This window comes from Taudactylus pleione, unplaced genomic scaffold, assembly GCF_031769625.1.
Source record: "Taudactylus pleione unplaced genomic scaffold, aTauple2 ptg000251l, whole genome shotgun sequence".
Taxonomy (NCBI): domain Eukaryota; kingdom Metazoa; phylum Chordata; class Amphibia; order Anura; family Myobatrachidae; genus Taudactylus; species Taudactylus pleione.
This window is the reverse complement of record NW_028284653.1, coordinates 6623706-6645525: the sequence shown is the minus strand read 5'-3', so window position 1 is coordinate 6645525 and position 21820 is coordinate 6623706. Positions and strand designations below refer to the sequence as shown.

Genomic DNA, 21820 nt, shown 5'->3' with positions numbered 1-21820 from the left:
GTTGAATGATGGAATACCAAGCTCTGCGAGGCCATTTCGGAGCCACCTATAAAACCTTGTCATTCTCCCTTTTGATGTGTAGAATAGAGGGAGAAGTTGGAACGGAGGGAATCGACAAATTGGAACTGCTACGGCGCTGGCAATGTGACCACTGCCACTGCCTGCGGGTCGCTCGTCCAAGAGCAATAGAAAGACAGTTGATGATTTTGTCTGGATGCCATGAGGTCGACCAGTGGAAGACCCCACCATTGAACAAGCAGGTGAAAAACCTGAGGATGTAGCACCCTTTCCCCTGGATGCACATCCTGCCTATCGCGAACTTTTCTGCCCAGATTAGAATCCGGCTTACTTCTTTCATAGCCAGCCGACCTTTGGTTTGATTATGTATGTGGTAGCATTGTCCGACTGGACCCTGACTGCTCGGCCTCACCACAAGTGATCTGCTGTCTCTTTAATTTCAATATGTTAATCGGCAGACACGCTTCCTGTGCTGTCCAGCAGGCTTGGAAGTAGCGTTCCTGAATGACAGCCCCCAGCCTCTCAGACATGCGTCTTTGGTGAGAAGATTCCAATTGCACACTCCGAATCTCTTTCCCTCCATATAGGTGTATCGAGTACAACCACCAAAGAAAAAGATATCCGAGTTCTAGGACCTAACCTTACCCGTTGGTGAAGGAAAAGATGAGACCCTGTCCATTTTGAGAAGAGGTCTAGCTGAAACGTCCTTCCATAAGAAATTGCCGAGAATGCTGCAACCATCTTTTCCAGGAGTCAAATGCAAACATGCACCTATACCTGACCGATGTCGAAGGACCGTTCTCACTATCTCCTGAATAGAAGTTGCCTCTTCCTGAGGGAGGAAACTGTAGCCTTTGCACCGGCTGCAGATGGGACTAGGGAAAGATCAGAATCTACCCTTGACGAATGAGAGTGCTGTGAGTCACTGATGTGCAATAATGTTTCCCTGGAATGTGTCTTCAGAAGAGATCATCCAGGCAAAGGATAATAGTGATCTCTTGTTTCCGAAGTGAAAGGCCTGAAAATGGAAATGTGAATTTCGAACTGTGAATCTCAGATACGGATGTGAAGATAGGCGTCCTTGATATCTAGAGTTGTCATGACTTCGCCTTCCTCTAGGTCTGCAAACACCTACTGAAGGAACTCCATGCTGAACTTAAAAATCCTTAGGATGGAGTGAGATCTATCAAGCTCAGAATAGGTCTGACCGAGCCGTCTGGCTTCGGAACCATGAAGAGACCAAGTAAAAACTCTTTTCGGTCTGATTTCTTGGACCACCACTCGCGTGGATATAAGCCTGTCCATTGCTTCATGTAAAATGACACTTCTATCATTGGAAACTGGTAAACCTGGTAAAAAACCTAGGTGTAGGTTGAAGATTAAAAATGAGCTTGTATCCATACTTCGAAGTCCCAAAGACGCGCTCCCATTCTGGGGTCCCCCATGAGAGAGGGAAGCCTGCACGAGACTTGGTAGTGGACTTAACCTCCGGTTGAGATGAAGTTATTGCAGCTTTGTCATGTCCTCTGGAACCACGGGAATTTGATTGTCCTCCTCAGAAGCGACTACATGACCATCCTCGAGCATGAAAGGACCGAAATTAATCTCCAGAGTAATATCTTCTAAAGAGAGGAGCCGTAGACAGAAGAAAAATGTATTTACCCCCAGTAGCTTGAGAAGACCAATTTATCTAGTTCCCAATAAATACACTTCCCGTGACACAGCATTCTTGCATTCTGTCACTGATTAAGCCACAGCGCCCTACGCGCCGAAAATGCCAGAGCTGAAAATATTGCTGTCTTTGGACGTCAATCTCTTATACCGTCAGCCAATTTCTTCAAGGTAAGTAGCAGCTTCACCTATATTGCTAACAGAATAAGCTTCCCTTACAATTGCACTGTGTTAGTGTATGTGTATCTGTGTCAGTGTGTGTATGTGTGTCTGTGTCAGTGTGTGATGGTGTGGCTGAGAGACAAAGCAGTGGGGGAGGTGATGGTGTTGCTGAGAGATGACGCAGTGGGAGAGGCGATGGTGTGGCTGAGAGACAACTTGGTAGGGAGGTGATGGTGTTCTGAGAGACGATGCGGGGGGAGGTGATGGTGTAGCTGAGACGACGCAGGGGGAGATTGTGTGGCTGAGACGCAGGGGGAGGGAAGTTACACAGGGGGAACAAGTGTGGTTGAACTGCTGTTGTATGATGATGACCTTGTTAATATTCCTAATCAAACAGGCATCTTTCGGACGATGTGACCTACATGAATAGAGAGTACCGACTGAAGAGGCAGTCTTCCCAGGGAGGATACATTTCTTCATAGGTTCTGTATTATGAGAAACACCTTATTGGTAAGGAACATGTAGAATGGAAAGTAATGTTCCCAGAGTGACGAGAAATGGGTGGCATGTCATGTTGCCACACCCATTGGCATGTGGCCACACCCATTGGCATGTGACCACGCCCTTTTCCCCCACACACACCGCAGGCGCGCATATATAATTTGCTTCATATTGTAGGGGGGGCGCCGTTATTCAACTTGCCCTGGGCTCCACATACCCTAGTTACGCCTCTGATAGGAATGTTGTAACACTCTCTGATTCAGAGAGCCGTTTTCATATTGTTACATCACCGATTTAAAAAATTGATGGTTTTACTATACATTAATTATTTTACCTATTATATGATTGTTTAAATAAATGTGCTTTCAATATAATTATATCGTTTGCGCACCATGTTATGATCCACACATTTTAGTTAAGCACACTAGCTGCGCCAAGGTTCATGCTTCACTACATCTGATCTAATATTTATAAAGAAGGGAAAATGTATCCATTGAATCTAATTGGGCTGCATCAGGGTGCTATACATTCACATATCATATGCGCAGGCGACACACAAATCTTCAGATCTACAGTATTTGATGGGGTTAGGGATACTCCTCTTGCCAAGGCAGATCCGCATCACCAACAGACTGTCAGTCAACTGAGGGTTTTTTTTACCTCACCCCAATAACAGCATAAAGCACCACCTGGGAGGTTCACACATGTAATGCTACTGGATTGTTATAAAGTATATAGGGGAGTGTGGGTAGTATGGTGTTTTTAGGTTTGACAGGTAAAGGATAGAACACACACACACACACACACACACTATATTTTAAACTGCAGACATTACAAGTTTTCCCAACCTTGTGATGCCAGTGGACACTATGTAAAGTTCTGGAACAGAACACAGCACTGATGCTGGGGAATTGAATTCTCCTCTCTGAGTCTCCAATTTTCTGTGGTTTTATTAACTGTTTATTCCACTAAGTTACATCTTCCTTTAGATCTAGTGTATGATTATCCACACATAGAAAATTTGGTACTGTTTTCAACGAAGACCTATGAGTATGTGTGATTTCGTAATTCAACAAGCCAACAGGGAGCCTCCAGTCTGATTTATTCTCTGCTTATTAAGATTAAACAAGTAGCAGTTATCTTCTGGATCAAGAGCTTCTCTACACAATGCAAGAAGGTTATGCAGCACATGTCAGGAGGAGGAGGAGGTAGTACAGTACATGTTCTCTCTCCGCAGGCTACGGACAGAAAGGGACAGATTTTTATGCTCAAATTATTATTATTTATTAAGTGATTAGTTAGGGTACTAGATTTGTTATGCGTAATCACTGGTACTCTCAAATGAGTGGCAGAAAGACAAAAGGCCATGGTGGGGATCTATGTAGGAGCAATGTGGGATCTAAATGTATATAGAGCATTTTATTGCAAGTGAGGGTTTGAGGACATATCCAGGGTCTGAGGGGAATTCTGGGATGTGATGATGATGTGCGGAGGGCCTGGTGGTTTTGTTACTACTGAAATGAAAATGAACGTGCACTCCATTTTAGGCATTGAGCAGTGCCGTTACAGCGCATGACATTATGCCGGGAATTACACCACAGCCAGGAGCATCCTCTGCAGACTCCGATGTGCTGTACAGGTTGCAGTGTGCATGTCTGGAGTGTCCAAAGGATGCTCCGGGTGGAACGGCAGCAGCGATTCTGGCTGCAGGGTTCCGTTCCAGGCACCAGGCTAACAGATGCAGGGCTCTTTGCTCTGTGCGACGGCACCGCTCACACACACCCAAGTTGCAGCATTGGGATTGAGGGACACACGTACACCCCTTTAAGTGTTTCGGATGCCCTTCATGGTCATAATTGACACAGGTTTTGACTCTTTGAGGGCAAATGGAAGTGACCTACTTAGGCTGATCAAAACAATGCAAAAATAAAAAGGATTGGACTGCAAAAGAAAACTATTAGAAACCACTAGTATTTCATGCATTGGATGTACATCTTTTGATTTAACACAGGTGTATTCATGTAGACTGTCAGCACAAGCTTTGCTTTATTGTACAAACACCTAACAGATAATATGTGTTATATATGTTTAGGTAGCTTTGTAAGGTAGGAAAAGTACAGAAATATCACAAATACCTATGTAATTGATGGGTAAAGATCCATCTAATGGCACTGAAACACATGGAATATAAATTAAAATCATCAGCCCAATAATTGCAACACCTACACAGATCCATGGAAATCAGCTAATGTAAATGAACAAAGTTTAGTGGGTGTAGAAGGATCTGATCCTACTACCTGTCATAATGACAAGGCAGGCACAAACATGCATCACAAGCAGTGTTAGGGAATACACACTCAGCATATGGAGTCCTTACCCTTCTGGTATTGTTCATTCCCAACTGCAATGGCTGAGCAAGCATATCACAAATAAGTGCAACATATTCACAAGAAGAGAGCTGATTAACATCTTCCGGTGTGTTGTACATTCACAGAACAATATTCCATTAACAGACAACTTTCAAAATGAATCAAGTAAGGAAAAGGGAGCAAGAGAAACAATGAGCGTGCACTGTAACTTCTGACTCCGGCTGGGTTGCAATTATGATGGTCTATAAGTAATTACTTTTGAAAGTTTCTGCTGCTGCTAAAAATGTATTCTGCAACATTGGATACTCCCCGACTCCCTTCTATGCCCTTTTTGTGGAGAAACGGTTCTCTCTTTTCTGCATGGATTGGATGGGGGCTTCTCTACAGAAGGAAGTTAAAGTTAATACTTTCAGTGGAAGGATCAGTTAGTGCATCTATGTAACTTTTCCAGATTTCAAAATGTTACTCAAACAATGTTTTCATGCTGCTACCAGGTATGAGACTAGGCTCTTGTTACAGGATCTCCCAATCTTATCTTACAAGTTGCCATTAGAGAGAGATGTAGGTAGGTGGAGTGGTTGGAAAGCATGTAAAAGGCTGCAGAGGCACCTTTGTCACTGTGTATGTTTGTTTGTCAAACACTAGCTAGCACCTGCAATCCAGTGTAAACAGGCTCTTGTGCATGTTTGTTAGATGTGAACATGAAGTGAGCTGCCAGTCCTAGTGGTGGGCTCCTGTCCGCCAGTCCTAGTGGGGAACTCCAGCCTGCCAGTTTCTGAGAAGACACCATCCCTCCAGTCTGTTTCTGGGCCCAAATTACCTCACAGTGCCACCCTTGCCTTTGGGCATGAGGAGAGTGCCGCCGAGCCGGTCGCCCAATCAACTGTGTCTTTATCTGCTGCCCAATCACCTAGGGCTCCCAGCATGGTCCAGCTTCCAAGATCCCGGCCTAGCCATTTTTTTATTATGATTTATTTTTATAAAGTATGTGTGTGAAACCAACAGTTTCAGTAGAGATATTTTACAATTAAATATGCAAAAAAAAATTTAATTATTGTTCCAATTTCATGTGACACTTTGTTAGCACTGGGGAACAATCAATCTGTTGCCAGGGATTTAAGAGTCTATTTCGATTAATTTTGTGCTCCTGATCATGAATATGCCATGCTTATTTTTCAATTGGCTCTAGTTTTTGAGATATGCATATGTCTTTAATATTTATGAAAAGTTTAATTAAACGATGTTAAAAATAGTTAAAAATATATATTTTTTATTCTGATTAAATTTGATTCGTAAAATGTTATAAAAAGACACAATATAATTACATACATAAGTGTAAGGAAGCTATGAGAACCATTTTTTGTAGGATCTTCTTTTGTATTCTTGTTGCGGGCAGTCCCTCTGCAGACTCCAACAGTAATCAGCCATCATGTGATGATCCCACCTTCCTTTATCTTTCTTCCATTACCTGAATATCCTTGTGGAACCGTTCACCCTGTTCTTAGCTTAAATCTCCTAGATTGGACGGGAAGTGATCTAAATGGCTAAACAAAAAAACTGTACTTTAATACTCATGTTGGCACCTACTTTCTCGAAACATTTTAGCATGTTGTGGATTAATTCATGATAGTTGTCTGTCTTCTGATTGCCTAAAAATCACAGACACATAACTCAGCCATGCTTCAGATTCGGTTTCAGTCATAGATGTGGTAAAATTTGGATCCTTCACCAGTTTCCGTATCTGTGGGATATCAAAAATTCCGGCCTTTAATTTTTCAATACTAAGAGATGGAAATGTTCGACAAATATACATGAAACAATCGCCTGATTTGTCCAATGCTTTTACAAATTGTTTCATTAAACCCAGTTTGATATGGAGAGGCGGCAGTATGAATTTTTTCCTGTCAATTAAGGGCTCATGAATGATGTCGGCTTCTCCTACAGTTATAACTTCTCTTGGAGGCCATACGTTTTGCTATCAGTGCTTTCGTTTTGCACGACTATCCCATAAGCATATGTGACAAGGATACTTAGTATATCCACTTTGCTGCCCAAGAAGAAAGTTTACCATTTTTAAATCAACCCAAACAGACCACTGATGCTGAGAATAAGCAATTCTTTCTAAGACTAACTTGATAATTTTATACTGTTCTTTAAGTTTTGTTGAATAACCGATAGGAACCGACGCAAATTTATTCCCATTGTGCAGTAATACGCATTTTAAGCTCCTTTTAGAACTATCCAAAAAGAGCCGCCAGTCTTCTGTTCGATATTCTGTTAAGCCCATCATCTGGAGAAGTTCCGGAATATTGTTGCAATACACAAGATTATTATCTTGGCTAAAGAACGAAAGTATGGCTTGCTCTCTTTTTCGATACAACGTTATAGTAACATCCGGCTCAAGACAGTTCTTTTCCAGAAGGCTGGATGCTAAAAGCTCAGCTCCTTTTTTCAATAAATTCAAGTCACAAATTAAATCGTTTAGTTCCTTTTCAGTAAATTTGTTTGGAGTAGAGGAATTTTCTTCAAACTCACTTTCATCTGTGTTGTCACTTGCACTGGATGAAATTAACATTTCCACATCATCACATCAACTTTGCACAAAGAACTGAATGATGGTACAGGTAAATCTTCGCTATGTGGTATCAGTTGTTTTGCAGAATTCATACTTGGGTATTCCATTTGCGTTTCTTAAATCGATTCATACCCTTCACAGTTACAGCACAAAAAGTCACTCAAGTGATCTTTTGGCTCACACCACATCATAGGTATGCCGAAATTAACTCCTTTTCGATCACCTTTAGTCCAATTGCGGAGTGATTCCACATAGGTGTAGGCACCCAAATCTTGTCTTGCTGGCTTATGCAACGTCCAAAATAAGCCCGATACGCTTGTTTCATGAATACAGTTATATTTTTTCTTTCTTTTGCAACACTATATTTGCCACTAATAACAAAAAACATCAGGGTTGTTAGTACATCCCCGAGAAGAACTCATTTTTACAGTGAAAACGTTTTGTTTTACACATTCAGTGCTAACTCCCAACAAAAGCCAAGGATGTACTGAACAAAACAAGCCCAACCGGCGGGAAATTGGTTGTGGTGGGACAGAGAGAGGGCCGTACAAAGGAACAGGAGGTGTGCTAACTACGTCACTTGGTCCTCTCTGTATGCTGGGAGGAGGCGTGGTCTGAGGATGTCCTAGCAGGCTCAGCAGTGCATTGCTCCTCTCGGTATGCTGGGAGGAGGCGTGGTCTGAGGATGTCCCAGCAGGCTCAGCAGTGCATTGCTCCTCTCGGTATGCTGGGAGGAGGCGTGGCTGTTGTCTGAGGATGTCCCAGCAGGCTCAGCAGTGCACTGCCACGCCTCCTCCCAGTGTTAGTGAGGAGATTTGAATGTGTTATGTGTTGCGTCTCTCTGTATGCTGGGAGGAGGCGTGGCTGTGGTCTTAGGATGTCCCAGCAGGCTCAGCAGTGCACCTCCACGCCTCCTCCCAGTGTTAGTGAGGAGATTTGAATGTGTTATGTGACTCAAACGTGACTACCAGCTACGTGATCACAAATAAAACTAATTCTTGTTAATGTTGAAAGGGGGTAGTTGTTAAAAAAAAAAGCAAAGCGAAGACGATTCTGTTAAGTAAAGCGGCCTAGACTAGTAAGGTACTTCAAATAGAGAAAATAATTGAATTTTATAATTTTTCAGTAATTTGAAAACTGGAGCCAATTCAGCTATAGCAAAGATCTAATGTGAAAAGAGGATATGCGAGTACTCTCAAACCGATCTTAAATCCTTGGCAAGAAAGAAATATATATATATATTTTTGTTCCCCAGTGTTATGAATGCACAGAGCTAGCTTCAATTTTGTTTCCTCATGACAGTACAAGAAATGTGAAAAATCATTTATGTGCAGGTAAAATATTCATAAAATGATATACATTTCCCTTACATAGCCAGTATACTACTGGAAAATGTCCACCTTAAGACAAAGTATCCCTACAGTAAAAGAAACATCCGTTTCTGACACATATATGGAATTTCTCTTGCAGTTAGAAATTGTACATTTCCTATAAATCTTATTAGATCCTTTTTACAGCAAGAAATAAATATCACAAATGACCCCAAGGGAAGGGGAGGTTCATGTTCACTGTTTATTGAAGATACAAATTCAGTATTTCCTGTGTTCGTAGTAAAGATACTTTACTTCCCCATATATTATGTAGTATATGTTATAATAAGCATATAATATAGAGCAGTTTCCGCGCAAGTAATCAGAGTTGTCTGGTATATTTCACAAAGCAATGTAACAATATACTGCAGCTAGTAAAACATCTGAGTAATGGTTCTAGACTGTAATCTCCCACAGACCAGGGCTGCTGAGCCGTATCTCTCATGTCTGTCCCTCACGGGTCTACCCAGACACACACTGTCCAGCCTTTGTGCCATCTCTAAATGTATGACATCATATGTATGATTCGCACAATTATTAATACTTATTTTTATAGACTTATTTTGCACTTTAAGAACATACTGTATAATGTACATAACTAAGCAATTTTAAATAATCTGAACAATAAATAAATCATGCATCAAATAAACAAACTTAACAGATTACTCTACACCAAGTAATGATACAGCTCTGTGGCTATAGACAAGACAGTGGTGGTGATTTAGAGGTGGACACATCTTCAGTAGATATCCATACAATTTTGATGTGTCCCTGGCAGTAACTATCGGGACGCATGCGCAGATTGAAACCTCTGGGGCTTGCACCCAATGTTTTAATTCCGTCCACCTCTGAATCAGGCGTGTGCTATAATTGTTTGAAATTCAATATTGTTCAATATCTAATAATGTTAAGAGTGATTTAGGGTACCACTGTAGCAATTGTTTTACAAAAAATTAAAAAAATGTTTTCTGCAAGGTAAAGAGAGCTGGAGGAAAGTAATCTATGCTTCTGTTCCCCATACAGAACCCAGAAGTAAATGTAAACTTACCCAGCTCATTTAGACTCTGAGCAGCTTTAGTTATCTCTCTACTACCACCCTGCAGCTGACCTTGAAGTCTTTTACTGAGGTACAAGATGCGAATAATTCTTCGAAGTAAATCACAAGCAGACTGCAAAAAATACATTTTATCAATGTATACGAGATGCAATGCTTATATTTTATAACATTATATATCAGGCTATCCCGAATAAGCACACTTTTGTTACAATGATAACATTTTGTAATATGGATCCACGGTTTTATATATATATATATATATATATATATATATATATATAGATAGATAGATATATATAGATAGATATAGATATATATATAAGTATATTTAATCTGTGCTTCCTTTAGGACAGTGTTTCCCACACTCTTTCCTTAAGGAGCAGTGAGCACTAAAAGTGAGTGACGTGCGGTGAGGTAAATGGCTGGGGAGGCATTGGCTAGAATCAGAGCCAGAGTTACAGATACATATATGAAGAAGAGCGTTCATGTGGGCATTATACAAAGGTGCAGCAGTATATAGTTCTGGGAATGTGGTGTGTTTTGATCAGGGATGTGTGGAAAATGTACACTTTACTCCAGAGTTTTGACTATAAAACGGATTAGAAAAGTACAAAGAAAATATTTATAATATATTCTTTACATTTTTCTTATAATGTTTATAGTCAAAACTCTGGAGTATACCCAAGTATGACAGGAAAGGCTCTGTCTCACCTGACCGCAAATCACTTCTAGCAGTGCATGGTTTCCATTTTTCCTGCTTGGTGCACAGGTGTATTCTTTACTGGCTTACACTAAAAGATTTACAGGAGGAGACCTGGAGTATATGCACTGTTATGCCGGGTACACACTAAACGATAGGTCATCCGATCCAATAGATTGGAGCGACATATTGGGCACATCAGCCAGTGTGTTCCCGCTATGTCGCTGACTATGTGCGCTCGAATGTAGCATTGCCCCCGTCATCGCTTAGTCGCTACCGGCTGGATTCCATCGCTAATGAGGTCGGTACACACTAAACATCATCTAGCGTGTACCGCCCTTTAGTGCTCCCTGAGGAATGAGTTTGGAAAACACTGATTTAGGATGTTGACTATCTACGGAAAACGAAGCACAGTAATACCATGCTCAGTAGCCAAGGAACAGACACGCAGTTGCTTTAAATGCTGTCACACCTCATTTTTGTTTTTTTTATTGTTGTGCTAGAAAATTTATATGGTATACACATTTCAATAATTATTCACAATAATCCAAAGCTCAATGCAAGCACAATCCAACATACTAATAGTAAGGGGCATCATATCACAAGTATTGTACTCTACCAATGTAAAACAAACTTTTTCATAATGTTGAATCTCTTATTTAAAAGCAAAACGCCATTTACCTACCTGCAGACGTGCTAGTTGTGCAGTGCGGGATACAATTTTATTATATGGATCCACAATCTTTGCTCTTATTCTGGCAAGGAATAAAAAAACAAATAGTTAGTATAATAACAGTACACATATCTATGTACAGTACTGTAAGAGTGTATGAAACCTACCTATCAATTGCACTTTGCAGGGCTCCAATTCTAGCTTGCATCATCTGAAGAACACCTGAAAGATATGGATACACATAAAATGTAAGTTCTTGAAATTAAAATTGGGCTAATGGAAGTTATATTGCTTTATAAAATAATACAAACACACACGTAAGAATAGTCTAGTTTCACATGTAAAAGTACTAAGCAGGCAACATATACAGACTTCCAGAACTATACAATCTGAACAAAAAAATATATTAGCTTCACCCTCCTTTAAAATATAACTCAACCAGACAGAGTTCATTTGTTCTGAAGAGTATCTGCCAACAATATGCACAATGTCATATGGAGCAATATACTAGCAACACTGCAATTCTCTGAGCTTTCTGGCTTTATTCAAGCTACATATTGTGATCCTGGCTTCAATACACTGAAGGGCCAATTCCAGATGCATGACATTACTGGACATGAGGACAGGTATTTTATCCAAGTAAATCACCTATATTATACAGACGACAACTGATTCCATCCACAAGGGGTACAATTAAAATAGTTGCATATGTATATGAAGTAAAGTGAGAGCTATACTAGATCATCTTATCCACCTGCTCCCAAACACTATAAAGAAAATGAAGTTACACTTTTAATATTTGCTGATGACACATGCACTCGTATTGATAACAGAGCAAAGTATTGTCCTAAAAAAATATTACGGTACAATCCTGTGATCATTATTTTTCTGTTCTAAGTGTGAAAGAAAAGTATTGCAAATCATAATAGAAGACATCAGAAAGCTCATAACTAGGGTCATATCCCCATCTGCTGGTAGCACAATCAACTTAATATTCTTAAATTCTAGTTTAAAAATACACAGTAACTGTTACTGTTCATTCCTTGTAGTTTATAGCAGAAGATACAGCAGGGGTTCCCAAACGCAGTCCTCAAGGCACCCCAACAGTTCAGGTTTTACAGATATCCATGGTTGAGCACAGGTGGTTAAATTAAATTGATTAAGGAACTAATTAAGTCACCTGTGACCATGCATATATCCTTAAAACCTGGACTGTTAAGCCCCATACACACTGAACGATGTATTTGAACGATATTAATGATAACGATATCTTTCAACAAAATTTCATTCAAATCGTCCAGTGTGTATGCACTTACTGATGAATGATGTGCGCTCCCGTGAGTCATTAACGATATCCCCAGTCGTCTGTACATGCAGTCCAATCTGGGGATATCGCTAATAATGCTATGCTGCCGAATGCAGCATGCCCCCCCCCTCCCCGTTGCCAGCATCGGCAAGTGTGTATGCACTAACAGATGCCGACTCCCCCGGCGGGCCCGCCACTGCCGATATCGCTCAATCCACACATCGTCCAGTGTGTACGGGTCCGCCGCATCCGACATCGTTGGGTACACATATTGTATAGTGTGTACCTGGCTTTAGGGTGCCTTGAGGACAGAATTTGGGAATCTCTGAGGTATGCTATTCATATACACAATGGACACACGTGTAATAACTTCAAATTTACTTGCTAATCAAAGTGTTTATTCAAAATTTAAGCTAAACATACCAGCATTTTCAAGATGGAACTGAAAGTGACCAAATTACACTTTTAATGTCAAGTTTCAGCAGTGTCACAGATCAAACACCTCACATAACACCTGCCCAGAAGCAAAGCACCAAGGAACCTAGATGTGCAGTTTATAGAAGTGACACTAGTCAGATTTGTTTCTTGTTCACGTGATTTCCAACTTGGGCACACTGAACAAGATTTTAAAATTGCTAAAGGCACAACCATCAGTCCCTCACAGGAAACACACACACACAAACACAAACACACACACACCTCTCCATGGGAAAAAGCACTCACAAATTGGCCCCCACAGAGAAACACACACAAACATTGCCCTTTACAGAAAAAAACCATTGGCCCCCACAGAACAAACAACGGCCGCACAGAAAATAAATATAAAACAAAATGGTCCCCACAAAAAGAAAACACACACACACACTTGCCCCCAGAGAAAAAAAATTCAATCATATTGGCTGTTGTCCCTGTCCGGTCCCTCATTGGCTAGGGTAGCGCAGTCACTAAGTGTTTGTTTGTTGTTGCCGGCATCAAGTGTGTGTGCACTTACCGATGCCGGCACCACCGCAGAGTCCGCCGCTGCCGGTATCACTAAATACACACATTGTCCAGTGTGTACAGGGTTTTAGAAGTAGGAGTGGGAGGAAGTAATCATTTGGAAGGAGAGCTGGCAATCAATTTGGGGGCTGAAGTGTGGTAAGGGAGGGGATGTAAATAGGAGAGGATAGGGGGAGGGCTTCGGAAGTGAGTGCGAGAGGTATGAATTGGGTTTTGAAGGGGAGGGGAAGCTAGTGTAGGGCTTGCAGGAGAGGGGAGGAAGATGTAGTATGTTTGCATCAGCATTGAGGACAGACTAAAGTGGAAAGAGGTGGGAGTCAGGGAGGCCAGTTAAGAGGAGGTTACAGTAGTCCAGTCGGGAAATGACCAGTGAGTGGATGAGGGTCATCGTTGCATCCATGGTGAGAATGGGTCTGATCCTGGAGATATTTCTGAGATGGAAATGGCAGGACTGCGACAGGAGTGAAGAACAACTTATAGAGAGCGCATTTGTGGGCTAGACAAGATGGTGGCGCTGGCAATAGATAATGAAAAGGTGGGAGGTGAGGTTATTCAGGAGGGTGGGAAGATTATCAGCTCAGTCTTAGACAGGTTTAAGAAAATGCTGGGACATCCAGGAGGAAATGGCAGGGAGATAGGGGGAAAAATCAGGGGGGTAGAGGTAGATCTGAGTGTCATCAGCATAGAGAAGAGATGATATAGGAGGCCAAAAGAGCTTATGAGCTCACCTAAAGAGGATATATAAAGTGAGCATAGGAGAGTTCCAAGAATAGACCCTTGGGGGGACATCTACTGGTAGGGGAAGTGTGTGTGTGGTCATGAGAGGAGACGGAGAAATAACGGTCAGAGAGGTAGGAGGACAGCCAGGTAAGGGCAGTGTCATGCAGATGGACGGAGTGAAGGACTTGCAGGAGGAGAGGGTGGTCTACAGTGTCAAACGCAGCAGAGTTCAAGGAGAATGAGCAGAGAGTAGTGGACCCTTAGATTTGGCAGCAAGGAGGTAATTGCTGACTTTAGTGAGGGCAGTTTCTGAGGAGTGGAGAGAACGAAAGCCAGACTGAAATGAGTCAATCAGGGAGTAAGGGGAAAGAAAGGTGGTTGTAGAAAATCCGCACAATTAGGGCCATGGCTTCTTTTCCAGATACTGGTGAGAATGGAGTCAGAGCATGTAACATGGACGGGAAGGTTGGGCAGAGGCAGGCGGGAAAAGAATGGGATGGATTGATGAGGGTCTGGTGGAATTAACTAGGGAATTAAACGTGGCCAGCCATAGTGAACAATTTAAATGTCCAACAGTTCAAAGCGATAAAATGGATTAAGGGGTAAGTTTACTGAAGCTCCTAAAAATGAAAAGTGTTTGTGCTGCCAATAGCAACCAATCAGATGCTAGCTATCATTTTCTAGGATGCACTAGAGTAATGATAGATAGAATCTGATTGGTTGCTATGGGCAACAAAACCACTTTTCAATTGTAGAAGCTTTAGTAAATCTACACCTAAGCATTTTATGATTCTTATATGTGTGTGCATGATGCTCAAGTTATGCTGACCAATACACAAGAGTAATACATTAGGAAAAAATTGCCCTCTGGATTATCTTAAATTGGGTACACACCTGCCCAATCCTCAGGAGATAAGACTGTTTATACAATCCTGTTGCAGACCTGGTCACAGATTCTACATATAATCTATGCGTGTTGTCCAATTTTTCAGCAGACCTCCAATCTGCATCTGATGAAACAGTTTGTTGATTGTATCACCATACACAAACTTCCATTGTTTGGCAGCTGCCACTCGCACACAAAATTAACATAATAAGGGGCAGAGCCACACTACAGAGAATAATCTGCGCAAACTAAAGAAAAGATATATATTAAACAAAAAAATGCATGGGGTCCCCAGGAAATCAGTAATCAGCCGTGGACCTCCGAGCCTGATCTTGTATTGTAAAATAGGGGGGAAAAAAAACTGTGGGGTTTCCCCTATTTTCCAATAACTAGCACGAGGCTGAACCAGCTAGGGTGGATAATGCCACAGTAGGAGTACACACAGCATGGGATACCCCTGCCATTACATTAACCAGCCCCAAATTGGCCAGCCCAGGGCTGAAACTAAAATGGGGTCACCCCTCCAGAACAACCAGCCTAGAGATGCGATTGGCTTGCCAAAGCCAACTTGAACTTCGAAAAATGGTGCTGCATGCGAGCCAATCACGGCTCGCGGCACCATTTCGTTAAATGAGCCACAATGCCATTGCGCACATAGGGCAGAAGTGGAAGCCCACCACTGCTGAACATATGGCCGCTGTTGCACTCTGCAGTAATGGCTGACAGGGTCTGGATCCTCCAAGATCCAGGCCCACCGCCATGCCCGCAGTCTCCGCCGGGTCCCGCCGCATTGGCAGATGGTGCTGGTATCTCTACAGATCCAACCCCACTGCCATGCCTGGCTGCAGCAGCTGTTAAGATACCCTAATAATAATAATAATAATAATATTATTTATGTAGCACTTTTCTCCCAATAGGACTCAAAGTGCTTTACATTTTTATTTTAAAAATAAAAGGATACAAAATAAACTTAAGTATAGAGGAGCTCATTCAGAGTCGGTCGTGAGCGCAGAGCGCTCACAACCGACTTGATGTTGCCCCACAGCGCATGCGCACAACGGAGCCGGCTCCGTTGTGCACATGCGCGAGACCCGGCTAACGACGGGTGCTCCGTCGTTAGGGGTCTCGTAGCAGACGGGACGAGCTGTCGATGTTGAGTGACAGCTCGCCCCGTTTGCTGGGCGTGCCGGGGGCGTGCCTGGCCAAACGGAGGCGTTCCAGTCGGAACGCTTGCCGTTTGGGTGGCGGCCCCACTGACATCATTGCTGATGTCAGTGGGGAACTTCCTGCTCAAACAGAGCAGGAAGCTCCCTGGGGCTTACGAGTGCCCAGACCCTACCCTAGGGTCTGGTCGTAAGCCCCGATGGTCGCGATGGTCTTGGCCATCGCGACCATCACCCCTATCGGTCGTTAGAGCTGTGGGTGTTAACCCACAGCTTAACGATCGACAAGGAGGCAGCCGTTCAGGATGCAAGCGGCCGCCCTGATTCAGAGCGACCGCTTGCATCTAACGACCTCCTCTGAATGAGGCCCAGAGTGCTAAGTATTTGGGTTGCAATTTATATTTCTAAGAAACTAAAAGAGCATTAGTAAACAAGCGAGGCAGCAAGTTCCAGAGAGCTAAAAGTTTGACCCCCAATTGAATTACGGGAGATTCCAAGTACTAATCCATCATCTGCATATGGAAGTAAGCGAGTGGGGGTGTAAGGAGTCAGCAGCTGCTTCAGGCACCGTCCAAGGCCAATATTTTTCCTCTTTGTCGCAAAAATCCTTGGAAAGAGGATGCAGCATCCTTTAAAATGGACTGTAAAATTGAAATATCTTGGGAACTGGATAACTAAAAATATGTTTAACAATATGTAAGTCATCAATCCTGTTATTAAATACCTACAACTTAAAATGAACATCTGGAAAAAACTTCCTCACACTAGGTCATGGAGGGTTAATCTAACTAATTTACAACATGCTGCAATACACATTCCTTGACATGTCTTCCATAATATAAATAAATATATATGTGATTTTGTCTGGGGGTAGGGCGGAGGAGAAAGAGGGCAAGAATCAAGATTAATACACTACGTAGCTCCAAAGCATCAGGGGTTCTAGTACTTCCTAAAGCTAAATTATATTACCTGGCTACACAACTTGCGTTAAAAGGGTGGGCTTGGATTTTTCCAGGAGATACCTTAAAACATTATCTGAGTGAGCAGATTGAGTCACCGCTTACCAGTCTACAAATACCTGTATTGCTAGCAGGTAAGAAATATGGTCTGCAGTACTTTACACAAAAATTGACCTGTATACGATTTTATGGCTCTATTATTATTTTGGAGGACTTCGTAAAATGTGGAAAAACATATCCTGGTATAAGTTTGGGATCATTTCAGTTGGTCAGCTGTACTCCAATAATCATCTAAAATCCTTTGTCATGTCAAATGAAATTCTATATTGTTCAAACAGTTATTCTATCGATATCTAAAGTTACACCACACTTTAAAAGCTCAGTTTGATGATGATAAGCCCATACTTCAGGATGCTGCCATTAAACGCCCAAATTGGTTGAGATTTAGCTTCAAAATGGGAAAACATCTGGATGAGAGTTAAAACGTGAGAGTTTTTTGCATCTAAAACATGCGAGTTTCCATGTTCCCAGACTCAATTACATTGGCAGAGTTTAAAAAGTGTGATAGTTTACACTGCTAAACGGTCACATAAACTCTCACCGATTACAAAGAGTCTTCTCTGGTCCCTTGTGTTGCCTATGTAATCTAATGGAATGGCTGACTAGACACTTATTACATTCATTGTTACAATACCCACCAAAGATACATTGACTGTCACTTATGCAAAGCAAAGTTAAGAAATCAGATTCAAAATATCAAATCAAATTTAATTACTGAAGAACCACTGCAAAACAAATGGAAAAAAAAAGGTAGAAAAGTAGATCGCATAATGTAGGGAATAATACAAGAACAGAGGAAAGTCTCTTACATCAATATCAGTCCAAAATTTACCAATCCAGAAAGGTTCCTCGTGAAATTCTGTTCCACTTTAATCACATGAGTCTTATTATCTTCTTTCTATAATATAACTCACAAAGGGAAGCAAAAATAGTGCAAATATTGTTTGATGCAAATAAGCAACAATTTATTACAGTATTGCACTCACATTCCAAATAAAACAACAGGCGGACAGCATCACCAATATGATGCACAATGGATCAATAGAGTATGGGACACCAATAAGTCCTTACTTGGTAAAAGGTGGGAGGTAAAACAGGGTTCCGGATACCTGTACCTCCTCACAATGAACACGGTCCCCCACACCACCGCTATCCAAAAGTGTTCTGTCCCACTTGCTTAACGCGTTTCGAATCCTCAGATCCTTCGTCAGAGGAGGTACAGGTATCCGGAACCCTGTTTTACCTCCCACCTTTTACCAACTAAGGATTTATTGGTGTCCCATACTCTATTGATCCATTGTGCATCATATTGGCGATGCTATACGCCTGTTGTTTTATCTGGAATGTGAGTGCAATACTGTAATAAATTGTTGTTTATTTGCATCAAACAATATTTGCACTATTTTTGCTTCCCTTTGTGAGTTATATTATAGAAAGAAGATAATAAGACTCGTGTGATTAAAGTGGAACAGAATTTCAGTAGGAACCTTTCTGGATTGGTACATTTTGGACTGATATTGATGTAAGAGACTTTCCTCTATTATATGACAGCGCCAAAAGTAACTTTTAATTTTCTATTTGTTGTTTATGAGAGATAAGTAAGGAATCTCTTGAGTGTTCATTGGCTGCAGTCTGTTTGCGCAGATTCAGAGTTTTTATGTTTAAATACAAGAACAGAAACAGGAATGAGAGAGGAAGTGAAGCACAGTTCAGCAGGTGAAATGGTCAGGTCAGTGCGGGGTCCATGGGTTATATTCTGACCAGGGTTCAATATGGATGGTAGGGCAGAAACAAAAATCTAGTTCAGTTCTCACACGGCAGCATGTATATAATATTTGGCTATGGCATGTCCTGAGATCGCCATGCGCAATGGGAGCAGGGAACAGAGAGAAGGGAGTTGGGATCACAACAAAGTACACCCAGGGTATAACCTTTTTTAGAAGAATTTATCTAGATAAGATTAGTAATACCAAACACAAGGAGGCAGCAGGGAATTACAACACTAGGTAAATTATGTAACAGGCATTACATACTGTATATCAGTTTTTCCATTCCAGACCTGATACTGTAACACTGAAAGTACAATTATTTATTAACAGACCGCCAAAACATACCAAACACTAGAAATGCCTGTATTTCTGCTCACTGCAATGTCAGATGTACAGATATAAGGGGTTGGGTAGGAAATCCCGGCAGTCAGGATGCCGACGGTCAGAATATCAACAGCGGCATCCCGACAGAATCATGATGCCTGCAGGTAAGTCCCCTTATCCCAACTCTCCCCCTAACCCACCTTTCCTGCAGCCTAACCATACACCTTTGCAACCTAACCCTAAAAAGCAGCCTAACCCTGAGCCTCCCCCTAGTGCCTAATGCTAAACCGCACCCTCCCCAACTCTAATACTTACCATCGGAATGCCAGCAGACAGGATCCCGAAGCCGGGATTCTGACTGCTGTCGCACTTCTGGCGCGGGTATTCTGAGAGCCGGCATCCCGACCGCCGGGAAGGTAACTACATCCTGATAAAGGATAAGGCATGACTGCACATCGCCAAAGGTTCCTTTTAGCACCTACAAGAATAACTATCATTTCAGTATTTTGGATCTCTCTAGCCTGACCTTCCAACATACCTTCGCTTTGGCATTCAAAACAATTCATATATTTTTATGGTTGGGCTACTTCGTTTGTAGGATCCTTGGAAACAGGAAGTATGAGGCTTATGCAGGTTTAGTCTCCCATATCCAAATATTCCGAAATACAGAAAATTCCAAAATACGGAATATTCCAAACTCCGGAATATTTTTAGCATGACTGAGATAGTGAAACCTTTGCTTTTTGATGGTTCAATGTACATAAACTTTGTTTAAAGGCACAAATTGTTTAAAAATATTGTATAAAATTACCTATAGGCTGTGTGTATAGGGTGTATATGAAACATAAATGAATTTCATGTATGTACACAAACTTTGTTCGAGCCACAAAATTATTGAAAATATTGTATAATAAGGTGTATATAATACATGAATGCATTCTGTGTTTAGATTTAGGTCCTATTCCTAAGACATTTCAATATAGTAAGCAAATATTCCAAAATACAGAATATTCCGATATTCAAAATACCCTTGGTTCCAAGCATTTTTGATATGGGAGACTCAACCTGTATATGCAGTTTAAACCTAGAAATTGGAAGGCATGGTGAGGAGTTCTGTGCTTTTAACAGCACACAATAACAAAGCAACTTAAATTTTAATTAAATGGGGGAATTACTGGCATTTTTGTAAATTAAAATAATTTTTTCGTGCCTAGAAGTCCTTTTTCGGTTTTTAATTCATTCACTTCCAAACATCTAATCACCTGTGTCACTAAGGTTTGACCTCAGAAGCCTTACTTCAGTATCAAAAGGATTGGGGAAAGTGATACCCCCTCACCACCACCATAAATAATATGAGATATGGTAAGAACTTACCCTTGTTATCTCTATTTCTACGAAGTCCATAGGGTTCCACAGGATACCTTGGGGTATAGGTGTGACGTCAGTCGCAGGGCACCAAAGAGTTAAGCTTTCAGCCTCCCAGGATGCACTAGGTCTCCCTCCTATACCCCGCCCCCGGGCCAAGGCACCTCAGTTAGTTACCAAGCCATAGGCCGGAGGAGGAGAAGGAAGAGAGAGAACAAAGATCTGGACACATACAAGAATCACATTCTCACCAGAGGGAGACGGAAAACCGGTGACCAGAGCAAAGCCCATCTGCAGCACAGGTGCGACAGGGCGGGAGTCCTGTGGAACCCTATGGACTTCGTAGAAATAGAGATAACAAGGGTAAGTTCTTACCATATCTCATATTTTCTACTTCAGGGTCCATAGGGTATCCACAGGATACCTTGGGGATGTCCCAAAGCAGTATCCTTTAAGGGTGGGGACGCTCCTGTGCAGAAAGGAGAATCCGCCGCCCGAAGGAAGCATCCTGAGAGGCGAAGGTGTCAAACCTGTAATACCTCACGAAGGTATGGACAGAAGACCACGTAGCAGCCTTGCAGATCTGAACTGCCGAGGCACCACGTCGAGCTGCCCACGAAGGACCCACAGACCTAGTGGAATGAGCCTTCAGAGAAGGAGGGACCGGTAGGCCTTCATGAAGATAAGCTTCAGAAATAGCCATACGGATCCAGGCTGCCAAAGTTTGCTTTGAAGCAGGCCAACCCTTTTTACAGAAGCCATAGAGGACAACAAAGCGTCCGACTTCCTAAACAAAGAAGTGCGGTCAACATAAGTCCTTAAGGCCCGCACAACATCCAAAGAGGCCTCACCCACGGAAAGACCCGGTGAGTTAAAGGCCGGAACAACTATTTCCTCGTTAACATGAAACTGGGAAACAACTTTGGGAAGAAACTCGGGCCGAGTGCGGAGCACTGCCCTGTTCCCATGAAAAACCAAGAAAGGGGGTCTACAAGAAAGAGCCCCTAACTCAGAAACACGTCTGGCTGAAGCAACGGCCAGAAGGAAAACAGTCTTAGCTGTTAGCCATTTAATATCCACTGAGCCCAGTGGTTCAAACGGCGGTCCTTGGAGAGCCCTCAGGACCACAGCCAAATCCCAAGGCGCCACAGGTGGAACAAAGGGCGGCTGAAT

General features: G+C 42.0%; 1 protein-coding gene across 3 annotated transcripts in view; it reads right to left on the bottom strand.

Moving 5' to 3' along the window:
- The window catches only part of COG5 (component of oligomeric golgi complex 5), a 507901-nt gene that overhangs the window by 469024 nt on the left and 17057 nt on the right, over positions 1 to 21820 (bottom strand). For all 3 annotated transcript variants that reach the window (XM_088480203.1, XM_088480204.1, XM_088480202.1), the window contains exons 4-6: positions 11264 to 11318; positions 11109 to 11178; positions 9715 to 9835 (exon numbers count right to left, since the gene is read on the bottom strand). In XM_088480203.1, coding sequence (XP_088336329.1) covers positions 9715 to 9835; positions 11109 to 11178; positions 11264 to 11318 — 246 coding nt within the window. The remainder of the gene's footprint in view (positions 1 to 9714; positions 9836 to 11108; positions 11179 to 11263; positions 11319 to 21820) is intronic.